Source organism: Cyanistes caeruleus, chromosome 19 (assembly GCF_971803275.1).
Source record: "Cyanistes caeruleus chromosome 19, bCyaCae1.hap1.1, whole genome shotgun sequence".
NCBI classification, from domain to species: domain Eukaryota; kingdom Metazoa; phylum Chordata; class Aves; order Passeriformes; family Paridae; genus Cyanistes; species Cyanistes caeruleus.
Genome location: NC_141719.1, coordinates 7,038,040 through 7,056,099, shown reverse-complemented (window position 1 = coordinate 7,056,099; position 18,060 = coordinate 7,038,040). Strand labels below are relative to the sequence as shown.

The following is an 18,060-nucleotide window of genomic DNA, read 5'->3' as shown; positions in this document are numbered from 1 at the left end:
ACTGAATTCCAAAAATTCAAGAGAAACATGTCAGTGCTACCCAGAGTCACATGCCTACATCAGAGAGTGTGTGAAATGATGCTGAGCTGATGGATGGAGACAGCTTTGGATCCCTGGACATTAAACAGCACTTGGTTAGTGCTCAGCCAGCTCTATTTAAACATTTGCCACTTCTTGTGACTATATAACTATTCTTTATTTTCATTCAGGAGAATTTGAGGATGACAGGTAAAGGAAAATATTTTCAAAAACAACCTTGTTTTGGTTTTTTTTGTGTTTTTTTTTGGTGAAACGTAAAATAGGAAAGGTCCAAATTTTAAGAGAGGAGAAATAACTGCAGCTTTCTTTGAACTTAGTGGAACCAGCACTGCATGCCTCAAATTACCCATCCCTACCCACAAAACATCAGAGTTAATATGGGGACACCTAAAATGATGATTTGATAACTGCTAATTTTGGTAGTAACTTGCCTACTGCTTTACAGGGAGCTGGGAGCAGAGCTGGCACTGGATTCAGTCCAGGGGAATTTCAATTCCATGCTGAAATCAGTATGGCAGATCACGGGTTTTCTTAGTTTGCTGCTCTGAACTGACTGAAAATTAAGTGGAACATACAAAAGTTTACTTCTACATAAAGTCTGCTATGATTTGGACTTTATTGATTTCTTCTAGCAAGGGCCACAACCCTTGCCAGAGATAACCTGCAGATAACCAGGATATTGTAATACACCAGAGTAATCAGGAATGAGCTGAACACACCTCAGCGTGTTGGGGTTTGCAGCCTTCACTTATAAAGCAGTAGAAATGTGCAGAGAACACGTGGAAAAGAAACAAATTTCTATTTTCAAGTTACCATGCAGTAAGTAAAATCAACTGTGATTTATTTCCTTTTATGACAATACCTTTAGTGCTGTAAAACATCAGTGTTTATACTACAGAAGTTCTTCATCTGTCACACATGCTCTGCTATTCTGAGCTCAATGATAAACAGTTCCTATGAATGCCCAGTTTTCAGTAAAGTGAATGGTTTCTCTTTCCCAAGACCAAACAAAATAGAATTTTATAGTATCTATGTAGAATGTGTCTGCTTTCCAAGTAGGAACCTGATTTGTTAGGCATGATTTAAAAATCCACTAGAACACATCATGTGTGGGTTTTTATTATTCTGTATTTTATAAGAATAACTTCTACTTTATTTATAAGTACTTTCTACTTCTTCAGTACTTCTACTTTTTACTGTATTTATAAGAATTTTACTTCTACTTAACCTGGAGCAAATTCTCCACCTTCCAATGGAGGCACCTGAAGCACACAATGCCTCCATAGGAAATTTCTGATTTTTAGATAAATTGCTGAAAGATAACCCTAAACTAAACATTAATGTTTCCCCTACACATCCAAGGGAAAAGGTCCCAATAATTTTAAAATATTTAAAAATCTTCTACTTGTCTTTTGTGAAAATTTAAAATTTAAGATAAGCATTCTTGAGGGAAATAGCTGTTAATGTAGAATATTTGGAATCTAGTCCTATTAAAGTGCTAGGAAAGCAGTGTTTACAGGGGCAAAATTCACAGCTGGTCCTTACAAACCACATACATATGCAAGGAGTGGGTGGGAGTAGGAGGGAGCATAGCAAGGGCCTACCTAATTTTAGGTGCCAGCCTCATGATAAGAGCTGCCATATGTTAAAGGTGAGCACAGTGGGAGGATGGAAGAGATTAACTAGAATGGGTTTTCTGGGGAAAAATGAGTGTGTCCCAGCCATGGGGTTTTATGCTGTTCTTGTGTGATTCTAAAGTAGCAGGGTGAAAGCACTGATTAGCAGATATGGTGCCTCTCTGGGAGGGCAGTTCTGCACAGACTCTTTCTCCTCTTTGAAAATCAAACTCAGAAATTCCTAATTCACAAAATCAGTTCAGTGGTAGAATGAATAGACATTGTTTACACTGATGGATTTTAGTGCTAGATCATACAGCAAAAGTGAGATTTTTTTTCCTAGTGGTGGTTGGTTACAACACTTTGTAAACTCTTTTAACACCTGAACTGAGCCTGTGCAAAACCAGCCACATAAAAACTTTGAAAGTGAATAAGGTGGCCTTTCCCCTATTTACAAAACTTTTCCCATCCTAATGCCTCCCAGCTGACTGTAAGTGCTCTCACACTCATCTGGCTGTAGGTGATTCTTTATGAGGGCTCATTAGCCCCTTTGTTTTTCTGGGACTTACAGATTAAATGCCTCTTTGGGACAGAAATTTCTATTAAAAAATCAGTAACTTTAAAAATGCCTTCATCAATCATCTGATAAATAAAATTCATTAATGAACCTTTTTACCCTATTACATGGAGTCTCTTCAGTGCACAGATCCTCCAAGTTCAAGACAGAGAATAGAAAAATGGGGGACAATCCAGAGGAGGGTCACCAAGATGATGAGAGGCTTGGAGAACTTGGCACATGAAGAAATGTTGAAGGAATTGGGTTTGTTCAGCCCACTCTTCTCATGAAGATGCTGGGCACAGACAAGAAGTAATGAGCACAAGTTGCTTCAGGGGAAATGTTGTCTATATTAACAAAATATTCTTCACTGTGAGGATAACTTTGGAATGGGATACCCAGCATAAAAAGGATTGAAATTCCAAATGTAAAGTAGTGAGGAAACAGGTACCAGTGCTTAATTTGTCTTGATGGGGCATGAATCTGGTGCCATGTGTGAATGACTGGTGCTATTGCTACATAAAAATACAACAGTGCTTGTCCTCTCTGTTATTTTAAAGTACACCAAGTTATCTTAAAACATATCTGGGTCCAAATTCCACCTTTTCTGCCTGGCAGGAGGGATGTTACATTTGCAATGAAGCTGCTCCCTATCTGCTGTTGTATTTTTTGTCCTTCTGATAACTGTTTATTTTATTTTAGTAAGAGACTTGAACTTGTTTTTATCCCAGTGCCCACTGAGCTGTAACTCAGAGAGGCTTCCACTCCAGTTTGCTATTCCATGGTAAAGCTGTACAAATGAGCTTGATGTTCAGCCCAGGCTCAGCTTAGTTTTAGCAGTCTAAGTTTTTGCAGGGTGGTTTCTCACACTTGCAGCATTGACTAGTCCTGAAATCTGGTTGATTGAAAATCATTTACTGAGGCTGAAATGATTTGCTGGATAAAAGTGGTGATTTCAAAAGTTGTCCTAAGGTCAGGATTCATGGACAAAACTTTCCCTGGTGGGTAAAGGGGCTGCTCAGCCCCATGTAAATGTTTTATTCATGTCACTTATTCACATAAGGGGGTTTCACTTTAGTGTGTAACACAAGCCAGCTGGTTTGCTTCTTTTAAACTCTGATTTCTCATGCACCTCATATTGCTACACCCCTTCGGAGATATTTATGGAAATTTCACAGCAAGCTGTCTCAAGCTTATGTGCTATTAAGATTCCTTTCTGGGGTGTTTACTGCATTAGATTTATAATGTATAGATTTATGGACTTGGCTACTTGATGGCCCAATAAAGCACGTTAGAACTGAAGGCAACTGCTAATTAAAATAGTATTTGATTGTATATTTGTATACAGGGAAGTGGGCTACTGTTGAAATACTCTTAAGCCCCTCATGGCTTTGGCTGGGCTAAAAATGAATGAAAGGATTCTAAAGTAGAATAAAAGGATTGACATTCACAGCCAAAGAGAACAAGAAGGTTACAGCATTAGTACCAGGGCTGTGAAGTATCAACTATTCTGATAATCCCCATTTAAACAATTAAGATTAAATCCTACTGGAAAGGATCAGCTGATAAAATGGCCCCTCAAGCTAAGTTCCTTCTAGAAAAAGGATATTTTCAATGTTGGTTTTCACCCTGAAATCTCCACCATTTGGTGTTAGAAACAAGGGACTGTGCAAGCCGTGCTCCTTGCTCCAAACACTTCACTTTGACAGCTGACTTCATACACATTACACAGAGGTATGGATTGCCAGGCATGCAAACAGCCTGGCTTACACTCTGCAAAGGCATTTGGAAACAGTGATGAAAGCAAAACAAGGAAATAGTTAAAAATAATATTAATTACCATGATGTGTTATTGAAATGCCCAGTTAATTCCATTTTAATGAGCTGCATTAAGAGCTCTAACAGTGGGGTGACTCCACTCAGAAGTAGTTTTCAGCCAGTGGTCATAAAGGGTGATTTCATACTCTTCTCTGCCATTAAATGGATAAATTTGCCTTGCCTTCCTTCCTCACAAAGACTGAGAAGCAGAACTTTTTAGGACAGATTATAGAAGGTAACAGCAATGGAAAACCTGGGCACTGTCACCAGGAGCAAATGAAGAGAGTCACTAACAGTGAGAGCTGCAAAAATTCCTGAAAAAGCTTTTTCATGTGAACTCCTGAGTTCCAATCTGTAGTTTCAGCAAGTGGGGGTAAGATGCAAAACATCTGATTGCTTTCTGCAAATTAGACTTGCACCACCTAGAGTAGCTGAGGTTCTACTGTTGCTAATAAGCATCTGCTTGTCACATCTGCAATGCTCCAGCATCCAAGTGCAGAGCTCAGAGAGAAGAGTCTGCACACATCCAGCACATCCATCTTTCTGCTGAGTCATTGAGATACATATCTATAGAAGAAACACAGGAACAAACCCCCAAAAAAACCCAGAATGTGTCATTTCTCTTCTGATTCTAAATTTGACTTGCTATTATTGATAGCACAATCTTCAAGTTCAGTTTCCAGTCACACAGGTACAAACCCAGAGTATTACCCAGGAAAGAGTCTAGCATCCACCTTAACTTCCCAACTGTCCTGTCGTGGCTCCCTGCATGAACAAAGAGCCCAAGGGAACAGTGCTCTATTTTAATAGTTGCTCTTGTATTTATTTCCACTGCTATGAAATTGGCTTTTAATTCACTTTCATTTCCTAAGCTATTTTTTAAATTTTTTTTTTTTTTTTGGTATAAATCTCATGTAGTGACCTACATCTGTCTGAAAATAAAAGGCAGTCTTTGATTAGAGCTGGAATGCAGGATCATATACAGTGTATTTGGAAACCTCTGCAGAAAAACCCATGTCTGCTTTAATACATCTCGCTCGAGGCATCACGGGGTGAGGCAAGGACAACTGAGCAGTGTGCTTGAAAAAAAGGAAAAATAAAAAAACCCTGCTTTTCTTTGCCAGTTAATGCATCAACTTCAGTGCTATTTATGTGACTTTTGGAGGAGTTTGGGATAAAAGTGATTTATCTGTTGCCCTTCCTCTCTTTTAGGAGACTGCATAAATCCACCTGCAAAACTCTGTGTTTCTGGCACCTATAAGAATTAAACACTGTGGAAATTTCAACAGCTAGAATAACTTAATAGTAAATAGATCATGATAAATAAGGAATGGAGGTGAATTATATTTTTCATCATTTCCTTCAATCTTTTAGAGGAATAAAAAAAAAAACCAACGCTATTTTATAAATTAATCTTCACTATATTCTAAAAAAAACCCAACAGAACACAGTGCAATGTGCAATAAATGTTTCCATTAATTCTAGGACTGCAAATGTGTTTAGTTTGATGTGCTTCTATTTCAACTCTGACCCATTTTCCCCACATCTACTCACTTGATAAAATATTTGATTCCATCAGCTGTATAAGCTTCTTCCCATCCATAAGGCAGACCTAAGAGGAGATAAAGAAACAAAAAGTCTCTCAAAACTCAAGTGGCACAGAGAACATAGTTTTGAGATGCTGTAAATTACAATGCTGTCATTTCAAACAATGTCATATAATAATTATAAATCAATTCCTACTTTTGTAACAGATAATAATATAAACAATACAATTCAACAAATACTTGCTGTGCCACAAAGCTACTAGTTTTGATGATACATTTACTACCAGATGATACTTTTGGGTATCATTTGATGACACTTCTATTACTAGAATTATGAATAATACTTTCAGTAGAGTACTATTCTATATTCCTTTAAAAATTACATTGTCCTAGCAAATCTTTACCTTTTAAATAACTGTTTGTTCAAAACTAACTCTTTGTAGGGTGTGAAAAATGCTGGAGAAAGAAGCATCAGTCACTGTGTAAAAATGCTCCCACTTTTGTGATACTGTACTGTAAAGTACATAATGGAAAGTGCAAGGTCCTGAAAAAACGTGGGTTTCTTGAGACTAGAAAATACATATTAATTTAAATATGCAAGAAAAATTGTTCTTGAAGTGTTTTGCCTGAAACTCATCTTGAAATGTTAGTGTCTTAGGAGTTAAACTATTTTTGTTCAAGTCCCAGTGTATCTCAAAGACCAGCTCATTAGAACCATCTGTGAGCCTGATTTTGGTTTAAAACTTTTATTTGGAAAATGTGCTGGCCTGCATGCACCATCTGAGCTTTGAAAGCTGCCTCTTCCCAAGAACTGCCCTAAGTGCAAGTTTATTTTTTAAAATTTCTTTTTCCAAAGGCTGATTTTCTTCTGTTGTCACACCTTTGTCTCTAGTGTGGTTCTTCTTAAAAGTCTGGAGAGGGCTAACTTCAGTTCTCCAGTATAAAGAGAGTTCATTACAGCCACTGAATCAGGACTGGGCACACTGCAGCTGGTACAAACCTCCTGGGAAGGAATTACACCTGCAGGCACCAAGCAAGGAGCAACAAACTTCAGAAGTCAGGAAGGGAACTTGAGAATTGGAAACCAGAATGTCACAGCATTGTCACAGCACAGCTGGCCTGGACTGGCCAAGGTAAATCCAGCCATAACACAAATCCAATTCAGCCAGCCTAGTTCATAGCCAAACAAGTCCTGGGTAAGTTACAGAGGGCTCAGCCAGCCCCATTCACCATTAGCAGGAAACACATCTGGCCAGAGATCTGAGCAGAGAGAGATTCCAGCCAATGATCCATCTAAGCCCAGGAGCTTTGGGTGAACTGTACCAGTGACCCCTGGACAATAAATGAGGCTGTTTGATGAGCATCTGGATCTCCAGTTGTGAATTTTGTCTCCCCACCCACGGCTGGCACACAGAACAGCACCACTGTCAGTCAGTACTGCTTGAAAAAGAAAAAAATCCATTGGACTGATTTTTTTTTCCCTATCACTTTTACCCCCATTAGTCACTTATCTCAGGCTTCTTCCCATTTTCAGTTTAGAACAGATCTATACAATCTGTTCCTCAAAACACACCACCCACTACCTTTCAAAGAGAATAATCCACAGCTACTTCCCTTTAAACACAAGGTAGCTGCTGTGTAGCATTTCTCAGGCTCTTGACTCCATTATGAAGGGAGGAAGAAAAGGATGTTTTAGGGTATAAATATGCTAGACATGCTCACTGGTTCTTCCTTCCTCTCCCATGAAAGATGGGACCTTTATTCAGCATGGGTATTTTCTGATTATTTAAATGGCAATGGGATTCATCCCTCAATTGCTTCCATCTGCCCTGCCCTTTCCTTTTTCCTGCATGAAACATGCTTATCCAAATAAATGACAAAGGATTTGCTCAATTATGAATAAAAGCCCAGCATCTTCTCTGTACTCACATGGATCCCCTACATCACCTGTTTCATTTATCAGTGATAATTACAATTTTTTCCACTGGTGTTTTGATTAAAATTATGGCTTTTTTTCCTCTTCTAAGTGAAGAACTGTACATGGGTAGCAACAACCAATGATTCTTCCCTTATCCACTGAAGACTTCGCTTTTCAAAAACTGAATACATCTGTCACCTAGAAATGAAACTCTGGAAACACCTCCAGTGCTTTATTTGTCCTTTTGACCTAGTATGCATTAGATTGTGTATCCTATCCATTTTTCATATGCATCCACATTCCACCTACATCTATAGGTTTTTTAATGCTTCTGTTTTCCACATTTTTTTACTTGCTCTCCACTAGTTTTTCAGTGCTGTTCCCTTTATTACTTTCCTACCCTTTCAGATTTGTACTTCTATTTCTTCTATTTCCCCTGGTAGCTAGGAAGCTCTCATGTTTTGCTCTGTATTTCCCCAGACATCATTGCCACTTCCTCCAAGCTCACTGACTCCATGAATCATTCATAAGTTGATCTACTTCCTCCTGCTTTATTTTTTTCACACCCTCTAGGGTCAAATTTGTTGTCTGTCCCAGGACTTGCTTCAAAAGGCTGCTAACCTCTCACCTGGAGTAAATGGGAGATAAAGGAGCTGAAAAAGTCAGAAAAACAGTCTGAAATATACAGGATTTAGCCTACATCTTCAGCAATCTCAGATTTTCTGCATATTTATAATTTCTAGTGTGAACTGCTACACTCTCTTTGATGAATCTTCATAAATAATATATTTGGCTGCAGCTGTCTGCATAGATCATCTTAAGAAATTACAGATTTACAGTATTTAAAAACTAGTTCATTTCAGCAGAAAATCCAGGGTTTCTTGCTATTCAAATACTCGTGACTATTTACCTTCTGCAAGGCAAAGAAAAGGTAAAACTACAAAAGCAATTGTGCATGCAAAAGGAACAGTGGTCTCCTGAGAGAGAGCACTTTAGTCAAAATACACAATAACCTACCTAAAGCATTTTTTTCTTACTGTGTGCATTTAATTAGGGTTAAAGCCAAAGAAATGTCTGTAATTCCCTGTGAAAAACACAACCAAGGAACCAGTTGATGCTGTTTGTACCCCAGCACTGCTGCAGTCAGGCAGGGTCCCTGGGGACTGCTCCTCCTCCCCTGAGCTGGGATAACCACTGCTCTGAGTTATAGAAATCTGAGAGGAAATGAAGCCCTGGGGCAAACAGAACCTTCCTGATCCCTGATAAGTGTGGAACTCATCGATCTTTATCATCTCCTTAGCTTAACAGGACAAAACCTGCACAAGCACTGACATTGTGGGTCCCAGAAAAGAGATGAGCATCAGCCTGAATGTTAAACCTGTAGGAAGTGACAGATATGGAAGACTTTGCCTGCAGCTCCCAAGAGAGAAATGTGTGTGCTCTCCCTCAATAACCACGCACATGGCATGATCCCTCAAGTCTCTAAGGAAAAATACCTGTATTAGGGGAAAAGCTTCATTTTCCTAAGCAGTTATCAAACCTAGAAAGTGCAATAATGTGGTTGGGTGAATCCCTCCCCCTCCAATAATCTAGTTCAAAATTATTAAAGCAAAAGATACATGGAGATCAGCAGATGACAGTAGTAAAGCAGATACAACACTCAAAATTGCAGTCCTGAAATCAAAATACTGCAGTCCAAAAATGCTCAATTTTGCTTATTTTTTCACAAAATTACTCAAAGGAAATGAGAGATTTAGAGCCTATCACAAAAATTGCTCAAAAAAAAAAATGCACTGTGCAGTGGGATTCTATCTAGATTTGGCCTACTTAGATGCTTCAAGATAAGTATGTCTTTAAGGGCTTTTGGCCTTGGGGCAGGAGTTTAAAACCCTGTTTCCATTACAAGCAGGCACCAAACACCTCTGATGAATCTGGAAGGAGTGCTTAGGGACAACTGCCTCCCAAAGGTCCTAATCTCACCCTAAGTGCTCTTTTGTGAAACACAAACTCATTTCCAGCATTGTTCACACCTTTGTTATCAACGATTAAAAGGGTCTCTGGCTGCAGTTCCCTTCCTGTTATGGGTAAACAGTCAGTATCTGGAATTAATATAAAGTTTAAGGGATGTAGTATCTATCTGGAATGCTAAAGCCACACTGTACACATATTCTGTTTCACAATGAACCATGCTTTGATCAACAACAGAAATAAGCATGTCTTTGTTACATATCCTTTTATGACTTTTCCAGCTGTACATATCTTTTTTACATACAAAGAGTACGGGCCAGCTCATACCCTTTATCTCCTGATAATTTATTTGTATTTAGTATCAGTCTCAGAAATGATGGGGTTTTTTAAGAAACAAGAATTACCTGCTAAAAGAGTTTCTGATACAGAAGATTTGCTGAAGGACATTAAAACCAGTTTTCCCTGTCACTTGATAAATGTGCTTTTGAATTCTGATCTATTTCAGCTCTCATCAACATTTAAACCTTCCTCCAGTGGCTTCAATAATAAAGGAAAAGGTGATAATTAAGATCCCAAATGCCTTTGGCTCTTCCTTTCTGAGCTATTTAAGCAAAAAGGATGGAAAGCTGAAGGTCTGATTTGTTGGTTTAAATTGCCTGGTTTTGGATTCCTGAGAGCTACTGGAATATGGGAATATCCCAGAGATGACACCAGAGGTGTCATGGTGTGAGACTAGCAAAGGAAAACCTCTGTGACTTACATAATTTGACACAGCTAAAGCAAAAATCTGCGGAGAAATATCCACCCTTGTTTGTCCAGAGTGTTCAGCGGGGTGTACACACAAAATGGACTTTTATTTTTTTGGGGCTATCAATAATATAAGCTGTATTTTGCTGCTTTTTTTGTGAATTAAATTATAAACACTCATGTTCAGGAAAAAGCTTTCACAAGTGAATATGCACTTCTGGCATTTGCTTGTGTGTCACTTCAGATCATTTCAAGTGCTCTTCCCAAAACCAAATATGCTTCCTTTCATAAATAATACTCTGCTGAGGGGACATTCCATTCTTTTTTTTTTTTCACATATCAAATTCCATTTTAAATAAATCATTCTTTTCTTTTGTTGTTGGTCACTTAATAAAACAAAGATGGACTCAGTAGTCTTCTTGTGGAGACATCTGGGAAATAGTAGCAACTGAAACTTCTGCTGATTTGGACTATGGTTGGCAGATTGGCTTTTGTCCCTTCAGTCTGTTCCTAGAAACCAGGCTTCAAAAACAGCTTTTGTCTTACTTTGGATATTCAGGGCATGGTGAAAGATGAGCTTGTGTTTTTCCACTGCTTATTAATCATAACATATTGACCCATCTATGTTGGCAAACTCATTAATGTTGGATTAAAACAATTAGAATTTACAGTTTAGAAGGCGTTAGTAAATAGTTCATGTTTCATGCTGAAGGATTATATGAACAACTTTTAGATCTTTTTGGAAATTCTGAAATTACAAATTGTTATAAATGTCTTCTATTCTAATACTTGTCTGTGAAAAGCTTGGTACAGCTAATTAGAAACAGTTTGAATACAAGAGCAATTGCAATTTATGAACAATGACCAGTTAACTGACTAAAATTTAAGGAAATAAGAATGACCTCAAACAGCACATGTGTACATCAATACAGACATTTTCTTCTTGTACCTAACAAGGAAGGAAATCCAAAGTTAGAACAAACTCTGCTCAATGTGAAAATTCAGAAATAAGTGAGAGCTAAAGTCACCTGAACAATGAGGTTCCTGCTATGTTTCTTTAAGGATAAAGAATTACCTTTAAAATTGTACATTTCCAGCAGCTGAATTTTTGAAATACAACAGAAAAAAAAAATCAGAAAACTCCTCGGGTACTGCGTTTCTCTCAGTGGCTCCATCTGTTTCATTTACCAAGTTAAAGATATTTTATTTTGTTTTATTTTAGTGTTAAAGGCTTCTATAACTGAGTTTCAATTAGTGCCTCTGAGAGAAATGCAGTACCCGAGGATCACAGGGCTGGTAGTGCTCCCTGCCAAGGCTGGTAAAAACATGTTCCCCATTACATTTTTCTCAGCCCCTTCCAGATTTTTTTTAAAAAAATATTCCTTCCTATGAATTAATTGCAGGCTTTTTTTTTTGCAGTTTCCCACTATTGACTGTTAACAGGATGCTGTCCAGTTGGGATGGGTTAAGAATGCATTACTGCTTCCACTGCTGACTGAACACACTGCAAGTTACAAACTAATTTTTGAGTAATATTTGCATAAATTAAATTCAAATTAATTTTATTTATACCTATGTATCTCAAACTGCTGAAGAGAAGACAGGGAACACATTACTAATTCTTAAAGTAGAGAAAGAGTTCTTCACTTGGAATTTTACACCAGGTTTAGAAAAGTTAAATTCATGGAAGTACTCTCTGGGGAACATTCCTGTTCTGAATTGGTACAGGCCACTTTCAGCTGATTAAAAAGAACCTGGAATAACCCATTCTTATTCCAGAAATACAAGGCTCTGCACACAGGGCATTCACCACCAGGACCAGGTAATTAGGAATAGCCTGGAATACCTCACTGTATGTCTCAAGAAATTATTTTTCCCTTCCTTTCTTGCTCCCCTGATTCCTCTGTTCCGGAATTCATCCATCTCCTTTCCTTACTGGATCAACTTCTCTTGTCAGCATCTATTGTGTTACCCACCCACCTCCATCACTGTCAGCTCCCATTGCTCACTGACGCATGTGATTGTTAAATGCAAGTTTAATTAGAAAGTATTCATTGGTAAAAAATTAAAATGACTGCCTAAAATTAGAATTGAGAAGAAATTGTCTGAGATTTAAAAAGCAATAGTATTACATGATATGCCTTTCTTGCTAAGTAATATCTCACTTTTTTTTTTTTTCACTGATGATGAAATTAAACTGCAGAAGGGGCTGGCACAAACCACCTACAATTGGGAGACAGAACCACTCTCTGCTCAGCTCATCTCACAGCAAGGACTGACCAAAGTAAAATTTTTTTTCTTTTTGAAGCAAGAATTGTAAGAATACATCAACTCAAGCCATCCTTTTAGTCTGATGTAAAAAAGCCTGTAGCTACACATAGATAAAAGAAAGGGTTTTAGAAATAACGTTAAAAGTTCTTAAAATCTAAGAGAGTTTTTGGTTATAAATCCAAAAGGGAAAAAAACAAAATGGAAGTGCTTCCATTTAGCATACTGAACTTTACCTGAAGTGTAAAGGTAAAATTTACAATGAAAGGAAGATTTCTGTTACCAAACACAATAATCACTAATGCAAGGCAAAAATCTCCCTCCATAACTCCCATTTCATGATCCATGTGCCTCATGCCATGAGGTAACACATCTAGCCATTTTGTACCTCCTTTATGTCTCCTTTACAAGCACCAAGTAATCATGCTTTCCTCTAGGAAATTCTCCTTAAACACACACTTTTAAAAAAAGCTTTCTCTCATTCTTGGCAATCAACTCTCCTTGTACTTCTCTCCATTTACATGAACACACTTGTGAGCCGTGTATGTCTGAGGAACTCTGCTGGCCCTCAGCTTCTCACTCCTACCTACTGAGGAGAAGTGAAAAAATGTGACAACTGCAGGAGCTGACAGCAAAGCCTACGAGCCCTCTGAGACAAGATGAGCCCTGACAGCTTCAGCACACAGATTCCCAACAAAGGGAAAGCTGCTCATCCCCCTTCCCCTTGTCAACATGAATCCAGATCTCTTGGGATGCTCAAAAATGAACTCAGCACTGACTGCCAAAAGCACACACACTGCAGTGGTCACTTTGGTTTCACCTTAGCTGATGGCACAGGTGCTCCCTGACACCCAGAGCCACGGGGAGACCCTGGGCATTCACCTCTCCCCACAAGCAGCTGGCTGAATCCCAGCTGGCCCTGCCAGTCAAAAAAGGATGCCAGACTTGGATCTGGGACTGACCCCTCAAGGATAAATTCCAGTCTCACCAGAGTATTTTCTGGCTTTCAGGCACTGAAATGGGGCTGAGACCAATTCCTGCCTCCCCTGTGTACTTCTTCTGACTTGGGAACAATTTGCATCTCCGTGCCCCAGAATTTCACAGTTTGTTTCCTCCCTTATGTCAAAACACCATGCTGTAATAAAGGATTAATGTATCAAAATTCTAAGCATTATGTCAAAAGAAATTAACAGAGAGGCAGTTTAGGAAGTATTTACCATCCACTAAAATTGTTGAATCTGGAGAGTTTTGACTTCAATCTCCATAGTTACCAAGAGAAAATACAACTTCTATGGGAAGAGGCACAAAGTCAACTAATTTTTTTCATAGAGGGACCACAGTTTGAGTTAAACAAGTCTGTATGCTTTTCATGAAGTTTTTTTTTTTTTTCAGAGATGCTGGAAATTATCCTAATGAGACTGCACTAATCTTGTTAGGTCATCTGTATTTTAAGATACAATAATATTACTTGTTTTTCATTATTAAAATGTTTTGATTTGAACGTCAGGACAGGCAGTGCCTATTCAAAAGCTGACTCATCTTTTCTCATTAAAGGTAAGTGAATGGAGAGAGAATAATTTGCTTTTCTAGCAGCAACAACAGAGTTCTGAAATCTAGGTCACACTAAAGAACTGTCTTGAAATACAAGCTTTAGATACTGAATTGTGTTTTTCCTTGCTGTGAAACATGGGGATTAACATGCATATTCAATCACCAATAAAGCAGCATGCAACTTATTCATAACTGACATTTAAATGTATTTTCTGATTTGAGCTGGGTCTAAAATTATTCTGTCCTTATTAGTGTCAGCTTTTATCTGGCTTCTCTGCTTGTCCATAATTACTGTAATGTTCTGATTCTCAGACACCAAATTAAATAAGCAGGGTCTAGATCCTGGGCCCTGTAACAACACCACCAAGTAAGGCCAGTTAGGTGAAAACCTCATTCCTCACCCAGCAAAATGTGGGTTTAGTCCAAGGAAGGGGAGTTTGGGATAATTCAGGATTTAAAACCCATTGATAAAAGGACCTTTCTTTGAAATGCCATTGAAAAACAAGATTAGGATTTTGTAAGGGCTTGACTAACTGGATGACTAATTTATTTCAGATTAAATGTGTGAAATAAAGAGGGTGCAGCTGAATAAAGACAACAGCAAAGTGTATTCAAGGTGTGGATAACCAGCTGTCCAGAAGGAAGTGATGCACACCCAGATGCCTTTGGTTCTGGGAGCAGAAGAAAGCCCAAACTTCACATAACCCAGTAGCATGGACCTGCTGGGGAAAGAAAACACCATTTGGGACCAAGTTTGAGCTCAAATTAAAGCAAACAAGCTCATTCCATTTTTGTCTCTTGCAGGAAGCTCTCAGGTACAGAACTCAATACAACTTTAATGAATTGGAGAGAAGTCAGAGAAGTGCAAAGGTAAGGAAGTGGCAAGGAGAGATGTAGTACAGAGAAAAATTCAGCAAACTGCTGTCATTTATTTGGGGGAACTTGGGTGCTCCCTTGACACTGTTCCATAGTCCAGGCATTTTTGCTCAATGAAAAGTCACTGCAGAAAACACACACAGTAATGAAAAACTATAAACAAAGAATTTTTACAAGTCACTAATAAACCTGACAGTTACCCAAGGGGAATAGCATCTCTAGTGTAATAACAAATGATAGCAATTGTAGGTTACTGTCCAGGAAGGAAAAAAAGCTGCTTTCAGGATTTCCTATCAATAAGACACTTAATCAGAAACAACATAAATATTAAATTCCGAAGACTTATGTTAAATCCTTGGGTTTTTGTTGTTCTTACCTATGAGCGAGCAAGTCAGCTGCTTCATGACTCAAATTCCTTTCTAAAATTGGGGTAATAATTTTAATCAAGGTGTAGGAATCATGTCAATAAAGCAGTTTTGATCATATTTACAGACTGGAGAAAGAATGGACATGTCTCACAGGTCTAGTGCTCCTTTTTCAAATTAATTTTATGCACACTCAATTTCATTTTTATCAGAATTATTTTCAATAATGTACAGTATTACATTTCCTAAGTTCAACATTTATTTTCTGTTGCAATGAAACATATTCAAATTCTTGGACAGATTTTCTTTTGGAAATAACAGTTCTATGAACACTGTCAGAATTACAACTCTTCGTTCTTATTTACCATGCAGGCAATATTGTACATTTAAATGATTTCCAGAAAATCAAAAGTCTTGCTGCAAGTAAACAGTTATGTGGAGAAAAAGCTTTCGAATTCTTGACTGCATCCTCATAAAATTACATTAAATATGATTGGATTTTTTTCCCTGAGTATTTCAGAAGCCATTTTCCCTGTTATGCAACCTAGAATTTTGATTTTTCTGCAAGTATGTAATTTGTTCACCTTCAGGTTTCTTACTGTGATTTGATTTGCAATGTATCTAACGAGTTGCAGAAAAGCTATCAATTTTTAATGAAACATTCCCATTTTCAAAATAACACAGAAATTTAAGGTCTGTAATATAGTGTGAAATAGATCCACTTCTCATCTTGTGTATACTTGATGTTGTTTACTGGAAAAATTAAAAGAATGCAATTCTGAGATTTATGTATTTTCTTTTTAATGTCAACTCAAATAAGATTAAACAGCAAAAAATTCATTGAATAACTTAATAATATTACTTTTGACAAAAATGAAACTATCTTCCCATTAAGTGTTTTTGTTTGGAGGAGAAAAGAAAAGCAACTTTCAGGGACTAGCAAAACTGTGAAATTTTCCTTTGAATAAAACAGTTGATAAATTCTCTTTCGGGAAAACTCACTCCTTTTGTTGTTGTTAGAAGTTTCAAAGGAATAATACATATTAATTTCACCAAATGGGTATTTTCTAGTGGACATACTGTCTTCATTAATGTTGAGCTGACAAACAAACTTTTTACCTTTAAAGCACACACCACAGATATTAGTTTTTTTGCTAGCAAAAACTATTAAAAAGGGAGCTGTACTGCTGTGTTCAGGATATACTCTGTATAATTTATCAGGTCTCTTCTATTTCTGATTTCAGTAATTCACTGAAATATTTATGGCCTTGCCAGAACAATGAATACACAGAGTTGTCTCTTTGGTTATCATTATGCTGCTCCTTCCCAGACAGCTCTTCCAGTAAGGAAGGAAAGGTACAGTTCTAGTTCAGCAGCTGAAAGAATGTCAGAGTTATTCCTCAATGCACACTTGTCCCACAGAGTAGACCTTGCAGGAAATAGTTCTGCATAATACTAAAAATACAAGAAGATACAGCATCTTTAATATCAGGAGCCAAGCTAACTGAAGTCAAGCAGGACATGCCTGTCCATGCCACAGTTACAGCTGGATTTTGATGTGCAGGCATAAGGTAAAAAGGGGATGGGGAATGTTCTGGCTGATGAACTACAGCCAATTACCTGCACAAAGTTACAGCACCACTGTGTTCATAAAATACAAGATTCAAGAACAAAATGGCAAAAATGTATAAATAAATACTGTATAAATAAATAGCATTAATTCTGTTGCAATAAACAAACACACCAGGCCTGCAACAAACAAAAGAAATATGAATACTTAAAAATATTGCCTTTTTCAACATAGTAAAATTGTTATTTGTGAAGCCTTGCTACTCTACTTTATAGCTTAGTTCCACCCACACTGTCAAAAGCATGGGAAGGGATAACTGACATATTCCTGACTATGGAATGGTTTTGGCATTTAAACACAATATAGTTGAAAAATCCCTAAACTGATGAATAGGATAGATCCAATATTTCAGCTTTTAATGCCAAAGATGTAAGGCATTGCCCAAAAATCAAAAGCAATTTAACCAACAAGCACTAACGGATGTTGAGCAGCAGCAGTTTCTGTTCTCTTCTCTTATTCAGTCAGCTTTCAAGGAAAATGAATATAAAATCCAGGCAAGTAAACTTCTGCCTGTAGGATCTTCAAAATCAAATGCAAAGTGACTGGCAAGATCAATATGAGTAAATTAAGTAAGAGTTTTGGAATCTGTTTTAATTTGGAGATCATTTGAGTGAACTTGAGCATGATTGCCTTGTGTCAGATCCCAGGCTGAGAGCAAATTAAACATAAGTTGATGGGATAAAACAGCTCAAAATTCACTGCTTGAGTTCCTGCTGAGTGGAGAACCTGGCTTCAGAACACTTCCTGGATGTGGATGGTTGGGATTGTGTCAAATACAGCAAGACAGCATTTTTGACAGAAGTTTCAGAGGCAGAGGGAGGAAACTGGCAGCCAAAATATTCAAAAGCTGTGTTATAGGAGTGCCCATTTTGAAATGCTGATTGCTTGCTCTTTGATGAGATAACTATGTGCCAGGATTAATGAGATTTTGGTCATTACCAGTAGCCAGTGTATTCCTTTTCTAAATTTGTAATAGAAAAGAAGAAAATGCTATCTCTATTCTTTTTAGCATGATTTGCACCATATGGTCTACTAAGTGCAGGAAGCAACTCCTTTTAAATGCTGCAGTTCTTCACTGAAGCATTATTATCCTCTGCATGATGAAAGTAATTTCAAGTGTTCAGGAGATGCTCAGATTCTGTAAAGCAGAATGGCCTCTCA

At 37.7% G+C, this 18,060-nt stretch overlaps 1 protein-coding gene across 16 annotated transcripts in view; it reads right to left on the bottom strand.

The window, feature by feature from the left end:
- STXBP4 (syntaxin binding protein 4) overlaps nt 1-18,060 on the bottom strand; it is a 63,644-nt gene that overhangs the window by 8,275 nt on the left and 37,309 nt on the right. For all 16 annotated transcript variants that reach the window (XM_023938720.2, XM_086857723.1, XM_023938719.2 and 13 more), the window contains one exon: nt 5,584-5,641. In XM_023938720.2, coding sequence (XP_023794488.2) covers nt 5,584-5,641 — 58 coding nt within the window. The remainder of the gene's footprint in view (nt 1-5,583; nt 5,642-18,060) is intronic.